General features: G+C 43.2%; 1 protein-coding gene across 1 annotated transcript in view; it reads left to right on the forward strand.

Annotated features, from left to right (window-relative positions):
- The first annotated feature begins 671 nt into the window (after positions 1-671).
- The window catches only part of cfap251 (cilia and flagella associated protein 251), an 83,774-nt gene continuing 63,301 nt past the window's right edge, over positions 672-21,144 (forward strand). The window contains exons 1-5 of the mRNA XM_060844143.1: positions 672-833; positions 10,379-10,936; positions 16,632-16,856; positions 17,455-17,595; positions 20,741-20,850. Of these exons, the coding sequence (XP_060700126.1) occupies positions 672-833; positions 10,379-10,936; positions 16,632-16,856; positions 17,455-17,595; positions 20,741-20,850 (1,196 nt within the window). The remainder of the gene's footprint in view (positions 834-10,378; positions 10,937-16,631; positions 16,857-17,454; positions 17,596-20,740; positions 20,851-21,144) is intronic.

Raw genomic sequence — 21,144 nt, forward strand, 5'->3', positions numbered from 1 at the left:
CTCCCACCCTCTCTCTCTTTCCCCACACTTGTCTACAGAAGGGTGTACCCTAGATCCCCCCTTCCCCAGATAATCTCTCCAACATTGTCCTGTACAGGGCAAATGTGGAACCTGTGAAAAAGTTGCAGTAAAAAAGTGTGTGTGTACAGTCCGCCTGCCCTGGAGACAGGTGGGGGTTGCGGGCGGGGGCGGGGTTGGACGGGGTTCTGGGGGCGGGCGGTGGGCCGTGTTGGGGTGGGGTGACACGTGCGGTGTGCTGTTGCTGCTATAGTCTCCTGAACGGGGAGCAGACTTTTAAAACTCCAAGCCCCAGAGGAAAGGCATCTAACCGATTAACCAAATAATCAATTATCCAAACGAAATAATGCTAGCCCATGCATTAGTCAGGGGAAATGGGTCTGGGTGGGTTACTCTAAGAAGGGTCAGTGTGGACTAATTGGGTCGAAGGGCCTGTTTCCACACTGTAGGGAATCTAATCTAATCTAATCTCGATCGGATAATTGTGGTCCCCCTGTAATGTGGTGAAGGACAGTGGGAAACCAGGAGGTTGGAAAGCGTACAAAGATCAACAGAGGACAATTTAAAAAGAAATAAGGGAGAAGATTTAAGTATGAGGGTAAGCTAGCCAGTAATATAAAAGAAATTCTTGCAATATATATGCAGATATATAAATGTCAAAAGTGGATATTGGACAGCTGAAAAATGATGCTGGGGAAATAGTAATGGGGAACAGAGAAATGGAGGAGGAATTGGACAGGTACTTTGAGTCAGTCTTCACAGTAAAAGACACAAGTAACATCCCAAAAATTCAAAAGCATTGGGATGGGGCAGAGGTGAGTATGGTGGCCATCACCTAGGAGAAGGTGCTGGAAAAACGGAAAGGTCTGAAGATTAATAAATCACCTGCATCAGATGGACTACACCCCAAAGTGCTGAAGGAGATGGCTGAAGGAGATGACGGAGGTATTAGTGATGATGTTTCAGGAATCACTGGAGTCAGGGGGGGTCCCAGAGGACTGGAAAATCGCTAATGTAACTCGCCTGTTTCAGAAAGGAGTAAGGCAAAAGATGGGAAATTGCAGGCCGATTAACCTGACCTCGGCCGTTGGTAAGTTTTTGGAATCCATTGCGAAAGATGAGATTTCTGAATCTATGCAAGTGCACAGGAAAATAGAGCATGGTTTCATCAAGGGGAGGTCATGCCTGACAAATCTGTTCAAATTCTTTTAAGAGGTAACTAGCAGGTCAGCCCAGGGAGAGCCAATGGCTGTTACCTACCTGGACTTTAGAAGGTGCCGCATAGGAGGCTGCTGAATAAGATGAGGGCCCATGGTGTTCGAGGCAAGGTGCAAGCATGGATAGAAGATTGGCTGTCTGGCAGAAAGCAGTGAGTGGGGATAAAAAGAAGGGTCTTTCTCAGGGTGGCAGTCAGTGACTAGTAGTGTTCCACACGGGTCATTGTTGGGACCACAACTTTTCACTTTTTATGCATTAATGATCTGGATGAAAGAACTGAGAACTTCTGGCAAAGTTTGCAGATGATACAAAGATAGGTGGAGGGACAGCTAGCACTGAGGCAGCAGGAGGCTGCAAAAAAGATTTGGACAGGTAAGAGAGTAGGCAAAGAAGTGACAGATTGGGAAAGTGTGAAGTTCATGCACTTCGGTAAGAAGAATACAGACATGGAATATTTTCTAAATGGGGAGAAAATTCAGAAATCTGGAGTACAAAGGGATTTGGGAGTCCTAGTCCAGGTTTCTCTGCAGGTTAAATTGCAGGTTGAATTGGTGGTTAGGAAGGCAAATACGATGTTGTCATTCATCTTGAGAGGACTAGAATGTAAAAGCAGGGATGTACTTCTGAGACTTTAATCTCTGGAGAGGCAGACTGCAAATTGAATATAAAAATAAGTATATTCCAATGATATTTTAATTGATATTCAAATTTAACAGCTAGTTTCTTATGGTTAGGATTTGTTGAGTGCAGTTGTCGGAGAGGTTGTTGCGAATATGGAAAATGTTAGAAACACTTAATCCAAGCAGCTGGAAACCCAACTTGTGGTTGTCGATCTTTTCTCATCAACCTGTTCAGAGATGTTATTACACGCCGCTGGAGTGGGGTGAGGGCTGGGGGGGGAGCTTAAAACTGGTCCTCCAGTGCCAGAATTAGGGACACTACCATGGCCCCACAAAAGGGCCCTGTGACTGCCGTTAATGAGGATGAGGGCATTAAGTGGGCATTAATAGGCTCACTTCAGGCCTCAATTGGCAACAGGGTGAGATGGCTGTCCTCGAGAAGACATTATAGATGGGGTGAAGAGTGACAAATGGAATTTAATCCTGAAAATAATGAGATGATGCGTTTCAGGATTAACAAGGACCTGAGAAGTAAATTGGTTCACAGAGACCCATGTGCCTGTGCATGTTCAAGGCAGCAGGGTAGGTAGATAAGGTGCTTAAGAAGTATATATCTTTATTTGTCAAGGCATTCAATACAAGAGTAAGGAGGTTGTGTTGAAATTATATTGAATGTTAGATCACTGCTGGAGTACAGTATGCAGTTCTGGTTGCCAAACTATAGGAAGGAATGTGATTGCAGGAGAGAAGGAAGAGATTCACCAGGATGTTGCCTGGGCTGGAGCAATTCAGCTATGCAGAGAGAATTGCTAACGGTTATTTTCCTTAGAGCAGAGAAGACTGAGGGGGAACTAATTAAGGAAGAGGCCGTAGGCAGAGGAGATAGGGATAAACCTTTACCCTTAGTAGAGGGGTCACTAACCGGGGACACAGTTTTAGTGTAAGGCACAGAAGTTTTTGAGGGAATTTAAGAAGCATAATTTTCACCCAGAAGGTTGTGCGTGTCTGAAAATTACTGCCTAAAAGATTCAGGAGGTCTCAGGACATTTAAGATGTATTTAAACTAGCACTTGAAACACCACAGCGTACAGGTCAAGTGCTGGAAATGGCATTATCATAGATCCTGGATGACCAGGGTTTTAAAGTATCCTTGCCATTATTCAGAGTGGAATGGACTACAAACTGAAGACAAAAAACCAAACGAACTGCGGATGCTGGAAATCTGAAACAAAAACAAAAATTACTGAAAAATCTCAGCATGTCTGACAGCATCTGGGGAGGGAGATCAGAGTTAACATTTCAGCTGCAGTGACCCTTCTTTAGAACTAACTGAAGACATTACGTTAAACCATTAGTTTGTAAAAGCATAGAAAGTAGGAGCAGAAGTGTGTTATTCAGCCCATTGCATCAGTTCTACGATTCAATGAGATCATAGCAGATCTGATAATCCTCAAATGCACTTTCCTGCCTTGACCTTTGCTTAAAATTAATTAAAAATCTGTCCGTCTCAGTCTCTATTATACCTAACAACCCAGCTTCTATAGCCCTTTGTGGTAAAGACTTCCAGAGATTCACTGCCCTTTGAGAGAGGAAATTCCTCCCCATCTTTGTTTTGACTGAGTGACCCCATATTTTGAGATTATGATTTGTGGTTCTGTACCCTCCCACAAGGGGAAACAACCTCTCAGGGTCAACGCTGTCAAACCTCTTAAGAATCATATTGGTGAAATCTTACCAGGCTCCGAATGAACTGGATTGTGCTGAGATGAATGGTGGAATTGGGCAAGATGTTTGATGAGCCTCATCTTGATGTTGAGATCATTTCACTGCATCTTGAATGTTTTTCTCAAGTGGTTTTGGATGTTTCTTGCCAGGCAGCAGTGAGTTACAACTGACATTCATTATTGTTAGTCAAATGCCTTGTTAACGGTCCAACATACCCCAGGTTGCGATATTACCAAAGTTGCTATAAAAACTAGCCGTAGGGAAAATTCAACACAGAATCCAGAGTAAGTTCTTGGCATATTCATCTCACCACTTGCTTCAAAGAACCTTGATTTTGGATACTTCACACCAGCATCAGGCATTCTCACAGGCAGGAGTTATATGTACCTCATACCCACCCCGGACCTAGGCATTCGACATGTGCCAGCCTTTAAACCCACATGGCACATGTCTGATCCATTTACAGGATATTTCTGCATTACCATGATGCACCTCAGGCTGCACTAGTAACTATCCCTGGAATGCTGCAGTAAGACACTGTCTGCTCAGGGACATGGACTCAGCTCATGAACGGGATTAGGCTGTCAAGGCTTTCCACTTGCTCTCATTGTGCTCACTCTCTCTGAACCTCCCTGAACATTATCAACCCCAGGTAAAAACAATGACTACAGATGCTAGAAATCAGATTCTGGATTAGTGATGCTGGAAGAGCACAGCAGTTCAGGCAGCATCCGAGGAGCAGTAAAATCGACGTTTCGGGCAAAAGCCCTTCATGAGGAATATCAACCCTAGCCTTGCCTTGCCTTTTTGCGCATTTCCCCCTTATTCAGAGATACCAGGGTCATATTACAACTCTCTTGTATAATTTAGTGCAGACACAAAGCCAAGAAGCTGTCTGAGGTTGTCAGCGGGCCTCAGTCCAGACAAGGGGGAATAGTCCTCATTTTTCCACTTTATATTCAGTTTGCCAAGTTCTTGACCATTCATTTGACCTGCCTATATCCCTCTGTAAACTCTTTTAAATATCCTCTTGCCTTCCCACCTTTTTTTGTGTTATTCACAAACTTGACTACAGTACATTCACTTCCATCATCCAAGTTATTAATACATATAACTAATTGTGGCCCCAGCTCTGATTCCTCTACTTACAGGTTGCCATCCCATTTGTTAGCCAGTATTCTATCCATGCTAATATACTGCACACAACATCCTGGGCTCTTAACTTATTAAGTTGCCAAAAGTGCAGTACATTATCGAACACCTAGAAATTCAAATATATTCCAATGGCTGGTTCCCCTTTATCTATCCTACCTGGTGCCTCCTCAAAGAATTTTAATAGATTTGTCAGACATGATATCCCTTTCATGAAACCATGCTGAATCTACTTGAGTATTTTATCTATTTCTAAATGCTCTGCTATGACATCCTTTCTAGCCAACTCTTAAGATTTTCCCAGGTGGCTGTGTAGCCAATTGGTGTTCAGTAATGTCTCTTTCCCTACTTGACATTGACAATTTTGTAATCTTCTGGAACTTTTCCAGAATCTAATGATTCTTGGGAAACTACTACCAGTGCCCCCACTATCTTTATAGCAACTTCTTTTATTATCCTAACATGCAACCCCTCAGACCCAAAACTTAATTATACCATTATGAATGATCAGCTGAAACCCCAACTGACTTAGTGTGGCCATTTCTGGACACCATACTTTCAAAAAGCTGTCAAAATCTTAGAGAGGGTTCAGAGGAGATGCACAAATAGTAGCACAGATGGAAAGCCTTAACTATGGATCAAAACTGAAGAAACTAGTGTTTTAGAGCAATGGAGCCGAAGAGGAGATTTGGCAGAGTTGATCTGTAATAACTCAGGAAGCCTGACTGAAAAGGAAAGTTATTTATTGTTGAACACCAAAGTAGAGCCTTTACTTGTGGCCGACATAAGCTAGTCGTAGTGCAGGACAAGCTGTTCTGTAGACTTATCCCTGAGTCTGCTTTATTTTTAAATTTGACCTATTTTCCTTAATCACGCTGTTCAGAGATTTTATTGCACACCTTTGGAGCAGGTGGGGCTTGAACCCAGCTCTTGTAGTCTAGGGGTAGGGACTCTACCACTTCACCACAAGGCAGCCTGTTGGTCCACTTTATTTTTTAAAAGGTTTCTTTATTTCATCAATTTTTCTAATCAAGCTGTTCATAGAGTCAGAAATTGAAAACAAAAGTTGAGACAACATCAGAACAAAATAATTTATGGAGCAACACATTATGATCCAGACTGTACTCTTTACAAAAGATGTTTGAAGCAGATACAATGAACATCTTTAAAAGGGAATTGGATAAATAGTTAAAGAGGAAAAATTTGTAGGGCAGTGAGGAAAAGGTCGCGAAAAGATACAAATTCTAAAAGACCTCATCTCTGCTTTGTCATTTCAGAATTCATAAAACCTGTTCAGGTTCATTGGTTCCTTGAAAGTGGAGTTGTAGGTAGACAGGGTGGTGAAGAAGGCATTTGGTAAGCTTGCCTTTATTGGTCAGTGCATTGAGTGTAGGAGTTGGGAGGTCATGCTGCGGTTGTACACAACATTGGTTAGGCTACTTTTGGAATAAGGCGTGCAATTCTGGTTTCCCTTCTATTGGAAGAATGTTGTGGAACTTAAAAGGGAGAAAAGATTTCCAAGGATGTTGCCAGGGTTGGAGGGTTTTAGCTACTGGGAGAAACTGAATCGGCTGGGGCTATTTTCCCCAGAAGTCAAAGGCTGAGGAATGATGTTATAGAGGTTTATAAGATCATGAGGTGCATGGATAGGGTGAATAGTTAAGGTCTTTTCCCTGGGGGGGGGTGAGGTGGGTGTCCAAAACTAGAGGGCATAGGTTTAAGACGAGAAGGGAAAGATTTAAAAGGGACCTAAGAAGCAACTTTTTCACCCAGAGGGTGATGAGTGCATGGAATGAGCTGCCAGAGGAAGTGATGGAGATTGGTACAATTACAACATTTAAAAGGCATGTGAAGGGTTTGGAGGGATATGGGCTGGGTGCTAGCAAATGGGACTAGATCAATTTAGGATATCTGGTCGGCCTGGACAAGTCAGACTAAAGTATCTGTTTCCATGCTGTACAGTTCTATGACTTTATGACTCTATGTTCTTAGATGCCTTGATCTCCTAATGGTGCTGGCCTGTAGCACCCCCTTCCCAATAACCCTATGTCTCTCTCCCTCTATAATTCTTCTTAATTGACTATTTCAGACTTATAGTAAAAAGTGAGGTCTGCAGATGCTGGAGATCAGAGCTGAAAATGTGTTGCTGGTTAAAGCACAGCAGGTTAGGCAGCATCCAAGGAACAGGAAATTCAACGTTTCGGGCCAGAGCCCTTCATCAGGAATGAGGTGCTGTGTTGAGGGAACCAACTGAGACAAGGTGGGGTGAGGGGAAATGAGAAAACTGGAGAAATCTGAGTTCATTCCTTGTGGTTGGAGGGTTCCCAGGCATAAGATGAGGCGCTCGTCCTCCAGCCGTCGTGTTGTTATGTTCTGCCGATGGACGAGTCCAAGGACCTGCATGTCCTCGGTGGAGTGGGAGGGAGAGTTAAAGTGTTGAGCCACGGGGTGGTTGGGTTGGTTGGTCCGGGCGTCCCAGAGGTGTTCTCTGAAGCGTTCCGCAAGTAGGCGGCCCGTCTCCCCAATGTAGAGGAGGCCACATCGGGTGCAGCGGATGCAATAGATGATGTGTGTGGAGGTGCAGGTGAACTTGTGGCAGAAAAGGAAGGATCCCTTGGGGCCTTGGAGGGAAGTGAGGGAGGAGGTGTGGGCGCAAGTTTTGCATTTCCTGCGGTTGCAGGGGAAGGTGCCGGGAGTGGATGTTGGGTTGGTGGGGGGTGTGGACCTGACGAGGGAGTCACGAAGGGAGTGGTCTTTGCGGAACGCTGATAGGGGAGGGGAGGGAAATATATCCCTGGTGTACATTTCCTGCGGTTGCAGGGGAAGGTGCCGGGTACATTTCTTGCGGTTGCAGGGGAAGGTGCCCCCACCCCCACCCCCAGCTCCAGTCCCACACCAGGTCCTAGCTCCCAACCTTGCCGGATCTTCACCATCCCTCCAGATCTCCCCCTCTCTGAGGATGAAAGATCAGTCCTCAGCAGAGGCCTCACCTTCATTCCCCTACGCCCTCGGATTAATGAGTTCAACACACGGCGAGATATTGAACAATTCTTCTGCCGCCTTCGCCTCCGTGCCTACTTTTACATCCAAGACTCCCGCCCACCCTCTGATGACCCCTTCCCCCGCCTCCAACACACCCCATCCACCTGGACACCCCGTGCTGGCCTCTTACCCGCCCTCGATCTATTTATAGCCAACTGCCGCCGCGACATCAACCGACTCAACCTGTCCACCCCTCTCACCCACTCCAACCTCTCACCCTCCGAACGTGCAGCCCTCCACTCCCTCCGCTCCAACCCCAACCTCACCATCAAACCGGCAGACAAGGGAGGCGCGGTAGTAGTTTGGCGCACCGACCTTTATACCGCTGAGGCCAAACGCCAGCTCGCGGACGCCTCCTCCTATTGCCCCCTTGACCATGACCCCACCTCCCACCACCAAACTATCATCTCCCAGACCATCCATAACCTCATCACCTCAGGGGATCTCCCATCCACCGCCTCCAACCTCATAGTCCCACAACCCCGCACCGCCCGTTTCTACCTCCTGCCCAAAATCCACAAACCTGAATGCCCCGGCCGATCCATTGTCTCAGCCTGCTCCTGCCCCACCGAACTTATCTCCGCGTACCTCGACACGGTTCTGTCCCCTTTAGTCCAAGAACTCCCCACCTACGTTTGGGACACCACCCACGCCCTCCACCTCCTCCATGATTTTCGCTTCCCCGGTCCCCAATGCCTCATCTTCACGATGGACATCCAGTCCCTGTACACCTCCATCCCCCATCACGAAGGACTCAAAGCCCTCCGCTTCTTCCTTTCCTGCCGCACCAACCAGTACCCTTCCACTGACACCCTCCTTCGACTGACTGAACTGGTCCTCACGCTGAATAACTTCTCTTTTCAATCCTCCCACTTCCTCCAAACTAAAGGAGTTGCCATGGGCACCCGCATGGGCCCCAGCTATGCCTGTCTCTTCGTAGGATATGTGGAACAGTCCATCTTCCGCAACTACACTGGCACCACCCCCACCTTTTCCTCAGCTACATCGATGACTGTATCGGCGCTGCCTCGTTCTCCCACGAGGAGGTTGAACAGTTCATCAACTTTACCAACACCTTCCATCCCGACCTCAAATTCACCTGGACTGTCTCAGACTCCTCTCTCCCCTTCCTAGACCTTTCCATTTCTATCTCGGGCAACTGACTCAACACAGACATCTACTATAAACCGACTGACTCCCACAGCTACCTGGACTACACCTCCTCCCACCCTGCCCCCTGTAAAAACTCCATCCCATATTCCCAATTCCTTCGTCTCCGCCGCATCTGCTCCCAGGAGGACCAGTTCCAACACCACACAGCCCAGATGGCCTCCTTCTTCAAGGACCGCAGATTCCCCCCAGACGTGATCGACGATGCCCTCCACCGCATCTCCTCCACTTCCCGCCTCCTCTGCCCTTGAGCCCCGCTCCTCCAACCGCCACCAAGACAGAACCCCACTGGTTCTCACCTACCACCCCACCAACCTCTGCATACAGTGTATCATCCGCCGTCATTTCCGCCACCTCCAAACGGACCCCACCACCAGGGATATATTTCCCTCCCCTCCCCTATCAGCGTTCCGCAAAGACCACTCCCTTCGTGACTCCCTCGTCAGGTCCACACCCCCCACCAACCCAACCTCCACTCCCGGCAACTTCCCCTGCAACCGCAGGAAATGTAAAACTTGTGCCCACACCTCCTCCCTCACTTCCCTCCAAGGTTCCAAGGTATCCTTCCATATCCGCCACAAGTTCACCTGCACCTCCACACACATCATCTATTGCATCCGCTGCCCACCCTCTGATGACCCCTTCCCCCGCCTCCAACACACCCCATCCACCTGGACACCCCGTGCTGGCCTCTTACCATTGGGGAGACGGGCCGCTTACTTGCGGAACGCTTCAGAGAACACCTCTGGGACGCCCGGACCAACCAACCCAACCACCCCGTGGCTCAACACTTTAACTCTCCCTCCCACTCCACCGAGGACATGCAGGTCCTTGGACTCGTCCATCGGCAGAACATAACAACACGACGGCTGGAGGACGAGCGCCTCATCTTCCGCCTGGGAACCCTCCAACCACAAGGAATGAACTCAGATTTCTCCAGTTTCCTCATTTCCCCTCCCCCCACCTTGTCTGAGTCGGTTCCCTCAACACAGGACCGCCCTCCTAACCTGCAATCTTCATCCTGACCACTCTGCCCCACCCCACTCCAGCCTATCACCCTCACCTTGACCTCCTTCCACCTATCACATCTCCATCGCCCCTCCCCCAAGTCCCTCCTCCCTATCTTTTATCTTAGCCTGCCTGGCACCCTCTCCTCATTCCTGATGAAGGGCTCTGGCCCGAAACGTCGAATTTCCTGTTCCTTGGATGCTGCCTAACCTGCTGTGCTTTAACCAGCAACACATTTTCAGCTATTTCAGACTTATTTCTCATTCATGATATTTTCACTGATGCATCTCCACACCTGGGCTGCAGTTTTGGTCTTTTTCTCATCCTCTTGAATTTCATTGTCTTTGATGACAGAGTTAAGATAGAAGGCTTATTATTTAGGAACTGTGGACTATTTAATGAAGCTTTTTTTTTTGCAAATTTAGTGCTTGAACATGACTGAAAGTGAGCAAGATCTGACTGAAGATGTGTCAGGTAGAGATGCAGAGAAACATTCTGAAGCTCCACAAGAATTACTGGAGAATGTTGGAGACCAGTTTGATCAGAATGAAGGAAATAGATCATTGAGTTCAAGTTCACGTAAAATTAATTTTTTTTCTGAAACTGAAAATGCTGAAGAGAAAGACAGTACTTCAATTCCTGAAGACACAGGACAACCAGCTACAAATGAGGTGACCATAAGTGAAAGTCCGGTAAACCAAGCCAGTCAGAGTACTGACCTGCAGGGTGAAGTGGTTCCTGAAGGTCGAGAAACAGTCAGTGCAGCAGATCAGTCATTATTTCCATCAGCTGACAGTGAAACCCATCCAGCTGAAGAGAAGAAACATGACAGTGATATCGAAGAACAAATGAAAGTCGAAAAACAAATGGTTCCGGTGGATGTAAAACCTTCAGTTGCAAGCTCAACCAGCGCTCAGAGACCATCTGCTCCTGGAAGCCGTTCAAAAATGGATAGCACCTCAACTTCTCAAGATATTGAACAGGTAGATACTCTTAATTTATTTCAAGTTTGCATAGTTTTCTTTAAGTTTTAAAACTGTTTAGAGCTTCTACCCCACCAACAGAAAGATATGCATGTCAATAATTCATGTTATGTTTGACTGTGCATTTCTGGAGCTGTGATTTTGCTGATTTGTGTAACTTCAAAGTGTATAATCATTTAGATGGTTTTCTGAAATTTGGAATTAATACTGTTAGCCTGTTTATTGGAGGTTTCAGATTCAAAGTCACCCTAAATTATTTATATTTACAGCATTGAAGTACTTCCATTCTTTGCATTAATGCCATCTCTTTGCCAAAGCAAACCAAAGCTGTTTCCATTGTTCTATACTCTCCCTATACTGTTATTTGCTGATTTGTTTGAAATCATAATTAAGCATTTTTCAGCAGAAAGAAGTTGCATTAGTATGCATGAATTTGTAACAATCAGGAAAATATTGCAGTATAGTTACAGTAACTAGACAAAGCACTGCTATACTCTATGTACTTCTGTTCCCATGGATGCAGATAAATGTATTGCCATAACCACTCGTTTATGTTCAGATCTATTGTTGTATTAATGCAAAAACAAAGATAGCTATTTAAAGACTGACGTAAGTTGCAATGAAAACACAAGATGTTTTTCTGCAATGTAGCTGTTGGATGTTCTGTTTTATATTTTTCATTAGATGCATGAAATGTGGAAAATCAAGCAAGCATCTCATTCTGTATCAGTATAGTATTTAACCTAACTTGTGATAACCTATTTGTGCAATAGAATAGAAATTTCCAGGTTAATCGTAAATTAAATGTGTTTAATTTGATGGACTAAGTAAATTTATATTGAAATCACTAGAAGTATTATATATTTCTCATTTTCAATCAGTTTAACAACTCATCATAGCATGCTGACTTCTCAGCACAGGACTGGGGCTAGTACAAGGTAACAGGTTCTGCAGATTAGAGCTTGAACAACAAGGCAAATGTATGTTCCAGATGGATTTCTGGACAGGATGGAAGGTGTAGTTTGCACATGGTAGTGACACATACACACTACAATGCAAACCAAGCATGTATATAATTAACATCAATGTGATGGTACAATTTTAAAGTGATTCATGCATCATTTATAAATAACACTATTCAGAAATGTCTGTTTTTACCGACTGTCACATGAGGATACTCTCCATGAATGAAGAGTGCAGGAGAGCATGTGAAATGCAGCACCACACAGCTCTTAAAAAGAGATGTCAGCTTAGTCAAGTTGTCATTCAGACTGTTCGCACACTAAAGATTGTAAGCAGCATGCAATAGACAGAGCTAAGCAATTCCACAGCCACTGGATCAGGTCCTGCTACATCCAGTTGTGACAGGTGATGGACAATTGGTTATCTCACTGGAGGGGGAGGCTTCTTTTTTGGTAGTAGGGGATCCCAGGACACCAGTGCTTAACATGAATCAGAGGCAGTTGTTCAGCCAGAGTGTTGAGTGGATAATTTATCTCGGCCTCCTCCAGAGGTCCATGCCATCACTGATGCCAGTCTTCAGCCATTTCGATACACTCCACAAGATGTCAAGAAGTGGCTGAAGGCACAGGATACTGCAAAGGCTCTGGGCCCTGACAACATTCTGGTAAAGCAACAGAAAATTTGTTCTGCAGACTAGACTAGACATGCCTAGCCAACCTGTTCCAGAGCACTTACAACAATTAGATCTATCTGGCAATATGAAAATTACGCAGGTTTGTCCTGTCCACAAAAACCAACAAATCTAACTGAGTTGGGCCTGACTTCCTGAATTCCTGATGAAGGGCTTTTGCCCAAATAGTCGATTTTCCTGCTCCTCGGATACTGCCTGACCTGCTATGCTTTTCTAGCACCACTCTAATCTAGACCCTGACTTATAAATACTGTGGCTTTAACATTATCTCCTCCATCCCCATTGGTAATAGTGCGTACCACTGACTATTCAAGTTGCACTACAGCAACGCACCACAGTTCCTTAGACAGCACCTTCCAAATCTGTGACCTCTACCACCAGAAGGACAAAGCATCAGATACATGGGAATGCCACAATCTGCATGTTCCCCTCCACAAACCTGACTTGGAATTATTCTGCCATACTTTCACTTTTAGAACATAGAACATGGAACAATACAGCACAGAACAGGCCCTTCGGCCCTCAATGTTGCGCCGACCAGTGAACTATTCTCAGCTCGTTCCCCCTACACTATCCCATCATCATCCATGTGCTTATCCAAGGATTGTTTGATTCTCCCTAATGTGCCTCAGTTGACTACATTAGCAGGTAGGGCATTCCACGCCCTTACCACTCTCTGAGTAAAAAAACCTGCCTCTGACATCTGTATAAATCTATCACCCCTCAATTTGTAGTTATGCCCCCTCGTACAAGCTAACATCATCATCCTAGAAAAAAGACTTCCACTGTCTACCCTATCTAATCCTCTGATCATCTTGCATGTCTCTGTCAAATCCCCTCTTAGCCTTCTTCTTTCCAATGAGAACAGACCTAAGATCTCAGCCTTTCCTCTTAAGACCTTCCCTCCAGATCAGGCAACGTCCTGGTAAATCTCCTCTGCACCTTTTCCAATGCTTCCACATCCTTCCTGAAATATGGCAACCAGAACTGTTCACAAAATTTCCAAGTGTGGCTGCACTAGCATTTTGTATAATTGCAGCATGATATTGTGGCTCCAGAACTCAATCCCTCTACCAATGAAACCTAAGACACCGTATGCCTTCTTGAAAGCACTATCAATGTGGGTGACAACTTTCAGGGATCTATGTACATGGACCCCAAGATTCCTCTGTACATCCACATTACCAGGAATCTTTCCATTGACCCAGTACTCTGCTTTCCTGTTATTCTTCCCAAAGTGCATCTCCTCACATTTAGCTGCATTAAACTCCATTTGCCACCTCTCAGCCCAATTCTACAGTCTACAGCCCAAGTCCTCCTGTAACATTCTTGCAAATTGTCCACTACTCCACTGACTTTAATGTCATCTGCAAATTTACTAATCTATCCACGTATGCCTTCGTCTAAGTCATTTATAAAAATGGCAAACAGCAGTTGTCCCAAAACAGATCCTTGTGGCACACCATTAGTAACCGGACTCCAGGCTGAATATTTTCCATCAACCACCACTCGATACCTTCTTTCCGAAAGCCAGTTTCTAATCCAAACTGCTAAATCACCCTCAATCCCATGCCTCTGCATTTTCTCCAACAGCCTACCATGTGGAACCTTATCAAAAGCTTTACTGAAGTCCATGTATACCATGTCAACGGTCCTACCCTCATCCACATGCTTGGTCACCTTCTCAAAAAACTCAGTGAGGTTTGTGAGACACAACCTGCCCTTGACGAAACCATGTTGACTACCTGAAATCAAATTGTTGCTTGCTAGATGATTATAAATCTCGTCTCTTATAATCCTTTCCAAAACCTTTCCTACAACAGAAGTAAGGCTCACTGGTATATAATTCCCTGGGTCATCTCTACTGTCCTTCTTGAACAAGGGCACAACATTTGCAATCCTGATACTAAACCTGTAAACAATGATGACTCAAATGTCAAAGCCAAAGGCTCTGCTATCTCCTCCCTAGCTTCCCAGAGAATCCTCAGATAAATCCCATCCAGCCCAGGGGACTTGTCTACTTTCACTCCTCCTAGAATTGATAACACCTGTTTGTAACTAACCTCGATCCTTTCTAGTCTAATATCTCATACCTCATTCTTCTCCTCTACAATATTTTCCTTTTCCTGAGTGAAAACCAATGAGAAATGTTCGTTTAGCATCTCTCTGATCTCTACAAGGTCCACACTCAACTACCCACTTCTGTCTTTGACTGCCCCTATTCCTACCCTAGTTATCCTTTTATTCCTCACATACCTATAGAAAGCTTTAGGGTTCTCCTTTATTCTATTTGCTAAAGACTGCTCGTGTCCTCTCTTTGCTCTTATTAATCCTCTCTTTAAATCCTTCCTAGCTGATCTGTAACTCTCCATCGCCTCATCTGAACCATCTTGCCTCATCAAAACATAAGCATCATTCTTCTGCTTAACAAGAGATGCAATTTCTGTCGTAAACCATGGTTCCCTTACCGTATCATTTCCTCCCTGCCTGACAGGGACATACCTATCAAGGATATGCAATATCTGTTCCTTAAACCAGCTCTACATTTCCATTGTCTGCATCCCCTGCATTTTGCTATCCCATTCTGTGCATCCTAATGCTTGTTTAATCGCATTATAATTGCCCTTGCCCCATCGATAACTCTTGACCTGTGGCACGTACCTATCCCTTTCCATTGCTAAACTAAACGTAACTGAATTATGGTCACTCTGTCCAAAGTGCTCCCCTACAACTAAATCAAACACCTGGCCTAGTTGATTACCAAGCACCAGATCCAATGTGGCCTCCCCTCTTGTTGGCCCTTCGACATACTGTGTCAGGAAACCCTCTTGTACACATTGGACAAAAACTGATCCAACTGTTGCTGGATCAAAATCCTTATACAGTCTTTTGAATAGCATCAGCACACAGACCAAAAAAAGCAGCTCACTATCACCTTTTCAAAAGTAACTATGGATGGGCAATGAGTGAAGGCTTAGCCAACAATGCCTATGCCCCTCAATCATTTTAAGCAAGAAGCAAACTTGATCCAAGAGTGGGTCTGAATATTAAATTTCTGTGAAAAGTGGAGTGAGAGTGGCGAAAACCGAAACTATAAGTGGAAGTGGCAGCAAGTTTAAATTAGGAGAAAAGGTGAGTTGCATGTCAACAGGGATAAAATAAGTGTGTGTAAGGTCGGGGAGATTGGTATTGTAAAAGAAAAGGTTGAATTAGATTAGTGAGAACAGTATGAACAGAGGCAGATTGGGATGTATAAGAGAAGATTTACTCCCAAGGCCAGTCAGAGGAGCAGTGCAACGTGACAGGTGACACTGGGGGAGAACGGAAACTGTGAAAAAAGGAGACAATTTGGAATGTGTGAAATTAGAAGTATAATGTGACTTACTAGAGGAAAGGTGGATTGATACCTGTAAGGTTTGGACAGTGGAACGAACCAGCAAGTGGAGAACAATATTTCCTCTAAGGGCCATGCAGCCACCTGGAAAATAGTATTAAAATAAAATGAACAGAACTTGCAGAACTTCGTGTCGCTTCAGTGACATTAAAATATAAGCTACCTGTGGCAAATTGTAATGTTCAGAGGAGTTTTAACAGGCCCAAAACAATGAAAATGCAGAGGAAACATTGTTCAGGGATGGATTTTGTGTAGTTGCATTGTTCTGGGAACAGTATCTCATCCAGGTACTCTCGAAAATAGACAACTTTGATCACTCTGTTGAACAGGCATTTGGATTAATTCAGAGCAACAATTAATGTTGTCAGTAGGCAACATTGAATATTTAATCTAATCATAATATGGAATGTTTTATTCGATGGTTTGTTTGCAATGATAAATTAATTTGAGTTATGATTTACTATTGTGATCTGGTCAATAATAATCTCCGATTTTGTTTTGACTAATATTGATGATATCAGGAGGTAGAGTCTGGCTTGTAATTATTTTCAAACATTTATTACCAGCTATATAAAGGTGTTTAACAGCTGGTCACCTGTTTAGAATACCAGAACTTGGATGTTTAATTTTGTCTTGTCCTAATGAAGGATGGCCAAGGAACTGTTAGTCATGAAGCAGCAGAGGAAACCCGAACTTTCTCAGCTCCACCGAGGTTACGCCCTGATCTGGCATTTTGTGTACCTAATGTATTGGCAAGTGATTTATGCAGCTGTGTGGCGGATGATTCCAGAGAAACAGATGCATCGTTGGTTGAGACTGCTGTCTGTGACACTGTGTTTGAAGAAAAATCCTACATTAAACAAAATTCTTTGGTAAGAAATGATTTTGTTATTGCCATGCTCTGAAATTAATACATTCTAATAGCAAGAAATATTGCCGATTTTCTCTTTCACAAATTGAATGCCTTTCTCTCCTCTTTTACGTTTTCCCTTCATGCCGTGCACTAAGACAAGTGACAATTCTTTCCAAAACGTTGTCAGTACTGTTCTTTAAGAAGCTATTGGGAGGCATGTGAACTCGTTTTTGGATATTGCCCATCAGAGTTGGTGACCTTGTCAGATGAGAGATGCTGGTTGTAATCTCACGCTAGCATTCCGGTGCACTGTGCTAACCACAATCTCAGTTTCCTAACATCTGTACCTCGTTACTTAAGCATTGATAAACAAATAAATTAGATTGAAAAATAGTTCAAATTCACTTACTTTGGTACGCATTTTTACTTGAGGTAATTTTGAAAATGTGCAACTGAGAATATATGTTTGCGTTGAATATTTAGATATCTGAATTTCTAATAGATATTTACATATTGTGATTTCAGCATTATTTTAACTGCCGTGACTACACAATTGTTTAATTCTTAACAGTATACATCATTCACATACATAGAAGAGATTTGTATTCTTTTCCCAGAACTTAGTGTGGTCTTTTGGAATAAATCGAGACACTCCAGTGCATGCTCTACATATTGATAACCGGAGGTTGATCCTTTATGCTTCTTCACACACTGCAGTCATAAATAACTTCTCAATTACTCGTCAGCACCTCTTACAGGTATGTAATATTTGATGTAGGTTTTGTTTTTGGTCAAGTGTTTTGATGGGGTTGGACGAAGGTGGGAAGAGGTTCATGGAGAATATAAAACCAGTATAGCTCTCTCAGGTCTACTGGATTATTATTGAGCTGTAAATGTGTGTTTCACTGTAATTCTCCAAAAGCTTTTGAAACTTGGCAAAAGTGAGTCAGCTGTAACAAATTCTGCTAACTGGCCTTGATTAATGTTCCAATACTATGACTTTAAAAGGTATTTTTTTTAATGAATAAAGGTTAAGACCAAACAGCAGTTAACAGCTTGTGAGACATTGGGTGTTTTTTTAAAAGTTGGGACAATAGAAGCATCCTGAATGGGTGGCGACAAGTTCCCACAGAACCAGGATTTTTAGTTTTAGTTTTCTGCAGTAGCGGGAGTTTTGAAGTTGGATGAGGAAGCTCTTATCCCTCTCTCCATTACAGCTAAAAGCTGTGTATTTCTTCCTGCTTCTAGAATTGTATGTGAGACAATCTATTTTACTGGCTTTGCCTTTGCCAAGGGTGTGTTTATGGAATGTTTCTATATTTGACCAGTTGCTTAGCAGTAGTTACCATACATATTATTTTGTTAAGCATTTTGATTGAGTTACAGTTAAGCCAATTCTTTTATTTTTATTTTCTCTATATTTTAACTGTAGTGTAAAAAATAGTGTGTTTTGCTTGAAGTTAACTAGCTTGATCAGTCGAATTGCATCTGGAATGCAACACTTTACACTTACCTTTAAAATGCGAAAGAATGAGGGTCGAGGTTATCTGCTTCATATATTTTGAGGGGGTTTGCTCTGGTCCATAACACCAAGCTATACTTGTCCAAATGTTCATTCTTCATTCTACCAGTTTGTTTCCAACTGCTTCTGGGTTTAGTACGACCATTGTGGTGCTTACTGGGATGGGCCCAAGGTGGCAAACTAATAAAGGTGCATGAATGAATGGGAAAAAAAAGATCATTGGAAGCAGTGCAGTGAAGGTCCCATAGGCTGGGTGTGGAGGGACTGTCTTATGAGGAGAGGTTGAGTAGCTTGAGGCTGTAATCATTTGAGTTTAGAAGAATGAGAGACAACCTTATTGAAATATACTAGATTCTAATGGCATTTAACAGGTTTGATGTGGAAAGGTCATTTCTCCTGGTGGGAAAGTCCAGGACCAGAGGGCATTATTTCAGAATCAGGGTTGCCCGTTTAAAATAGAAATTTCTTCTCTTGGAGCTGCAGAGGCTGGGCTGTTAAATATATTCAAGGCTGAGATAGGGACTTCAGTCAATGAAGTCATTCTAAGTATGGCCCCTCTGGACCTCAGTTTTCCAGAGAAAATATCCTATCTGGATGCATCACAGCTCACTATGGCAACTGCACTGCCCAAGAAATTGCAAGAAAATTGTGATCACATCACAGTCCATCACAGAAACCAGCTTCCCATCCGTTGACTCCATCTACATTTTCCACTGCCTTAGGAAAGCAGCCACCATTATCAAAGACCCCTCCCACCCCAGTCAAGCACAAGATACAGAAGTTTGACAACATGTATCAACAGATTTACAAACAGCTTCTTCCCCACTGTTATCAGACTTATGATTGGACCTCTTAGAATAGAATTGATCTTTCTCTGCAACTTCTCTTTAGCTGTAGCACTATATTCTACATTCTGTTCTATTACCCTGATGTGCTTATGTAAGGTATAACTTATCTGGTCAACATCCAAAACAACACTTTCATTGTATCTTGGTACCTGTGACAATAATAAATCAAACCAAGTCAAATCATTGGAAGTTTGAACTTTGAACCCACTCCTGCTGGGTTCTGAATTTCCTGCTGGAGGCTTCATCCCATTAGAGGGTCAGCTGAACAAGATATTACGCTCAGAAGTTTCCAAAATCAATCAAGGGCCCACAGTAAACCACATATAAGACACCAGCTTTCACTGGACAGGTTACAAAGGCATGGAACAAACTGGGAAAGTCAAGCTAAATTGTTTTGAATTAAATGTAAAATGATGTGCAAGTGGGCAATAAAGCATACCAATTATCTCCTTGCAGTTTACAGTCAAGTTTTCCATTTTGTTACCTTCTTGTCACTGAGAGAATTGCTTACAGTCTTCAGGAGTCTAACCCACGGGCTCTGTTCAAATTTTTGTGTTCCCCCCTCCCCCGTGCGAGCTCTGTAATGTCTGGCATTGTTTAGACCTGTTGGTCTGTAGTAACCCAGTTTGTCCTTCTTTTCCTTCTGCTACAAATTTATAATCTAGAATATTTGCCAACATTGCAGGATTATTTACATGTTTAAAGGATTTAAATAAAATGCAGCCTGAAGCTCTGCTGTGTCTTCTTTACCTTCTTTCAATAGCCTGGGCTAATTTCTAATTTCATACACTGACTTAACCAACATCAATCTTGCGAAAATATTCAAACGATCCTTTGCTGTAGCTAGTTGTTTCTTCTCCAGTACACTCAATTTTCATTAAGCTGTAATGTTTTTAAAAATCCACAGTAATATTTGTTTATTATCTCTCCCTTGACTTTGTGCCTCACAACTAAACATTTTTAATTTACCCTCTCAACTTCATATCATAAAAGTATCTTAAAAATAATTGATGTGGCAATAGTTTAGATAAATAGTTTAATGCTTAGATACGTATTGATAATGGGTGCCACATTTTGATATGTATTACTAAACATTAATAATAATTGATACAGTAGTTATCTTAATGGGCTATGAATCCAGATAACTGGATTAATGATCTGGAGACAAGTTCAAACACACTATGACAGCCAAGGGATTTCAATTTCAATTATTAAGTAATTCTGGAATGAAAATGATTGTTATAAGACCCCTTTGTTTGCTAATGTCCTGTAATGGGTAGAAAATCTGCCATCTTTACTCACTGTATGCAATTCCTGGCCGATGGAAATGTGATTGACTCCTAACTGCCCACTGAAATTGGTTCTCAGATGGTTAGGGATGGATTATCGAATCTGGCCCTGCTGGAGACACCCGCATCTCATAAAGGAACGAAAAAGATCAGATGTCCGAGTAGCTTAGAAACGCTAAAACTTTTATTTTATATGCATGTTCTTTTTTATTTCTTGTATAACAAAATGAAATTTGCTCTTTAGGGTCACTGTAGTCCACTATCATGTATAGCTGTGAGTGGGAATAGGAGATGGGTGGCAACAGCAGACCAAGGTCCAGAGAGTCTAGTTATTGTTTGGGACACTTTCTCAGGGTAAGTTCGAATGAATGATGGTCAGTATTCTTGAATTGATTCTATCTGTCCCTGTGATATGGAAACTTCTTTGTTGTTTAAAATTACTCATTTAAAATATTTTATTTTGTTCCCTTTTCATTACTTTAAGTGTACAGGAAACATATGCTCAAGCCTCTGATAATTCTGTACTTAATCAGATTGTTAAAAGATGTCTGAGAATATTTCAGGACGATTCTCTTTCCACATTTCCTTCCTGCATTTGGGAAGTTGATGGTCCTCAACAGGTAGTGCAGTGGGATTGCTGGCATTACA

The sequence above is a fragment of the Hemiscyllium ocellatum genome, chromosome 24 (genome assembly GCF_020745735.1).
Source record: "Hemiscyllium ocellatum isolate sHemOce1 chromosome 24, sHemOce1.pat.X.cur, whole genome shotgun sequence".
Lineage (NCBI taxonomy): Eukaryota > Metazoa > Chordata > Chondrichthyes > Orectolobiformes > Hemiscylliidae > Hemiscyllium > Hemiscyllium ocellatum.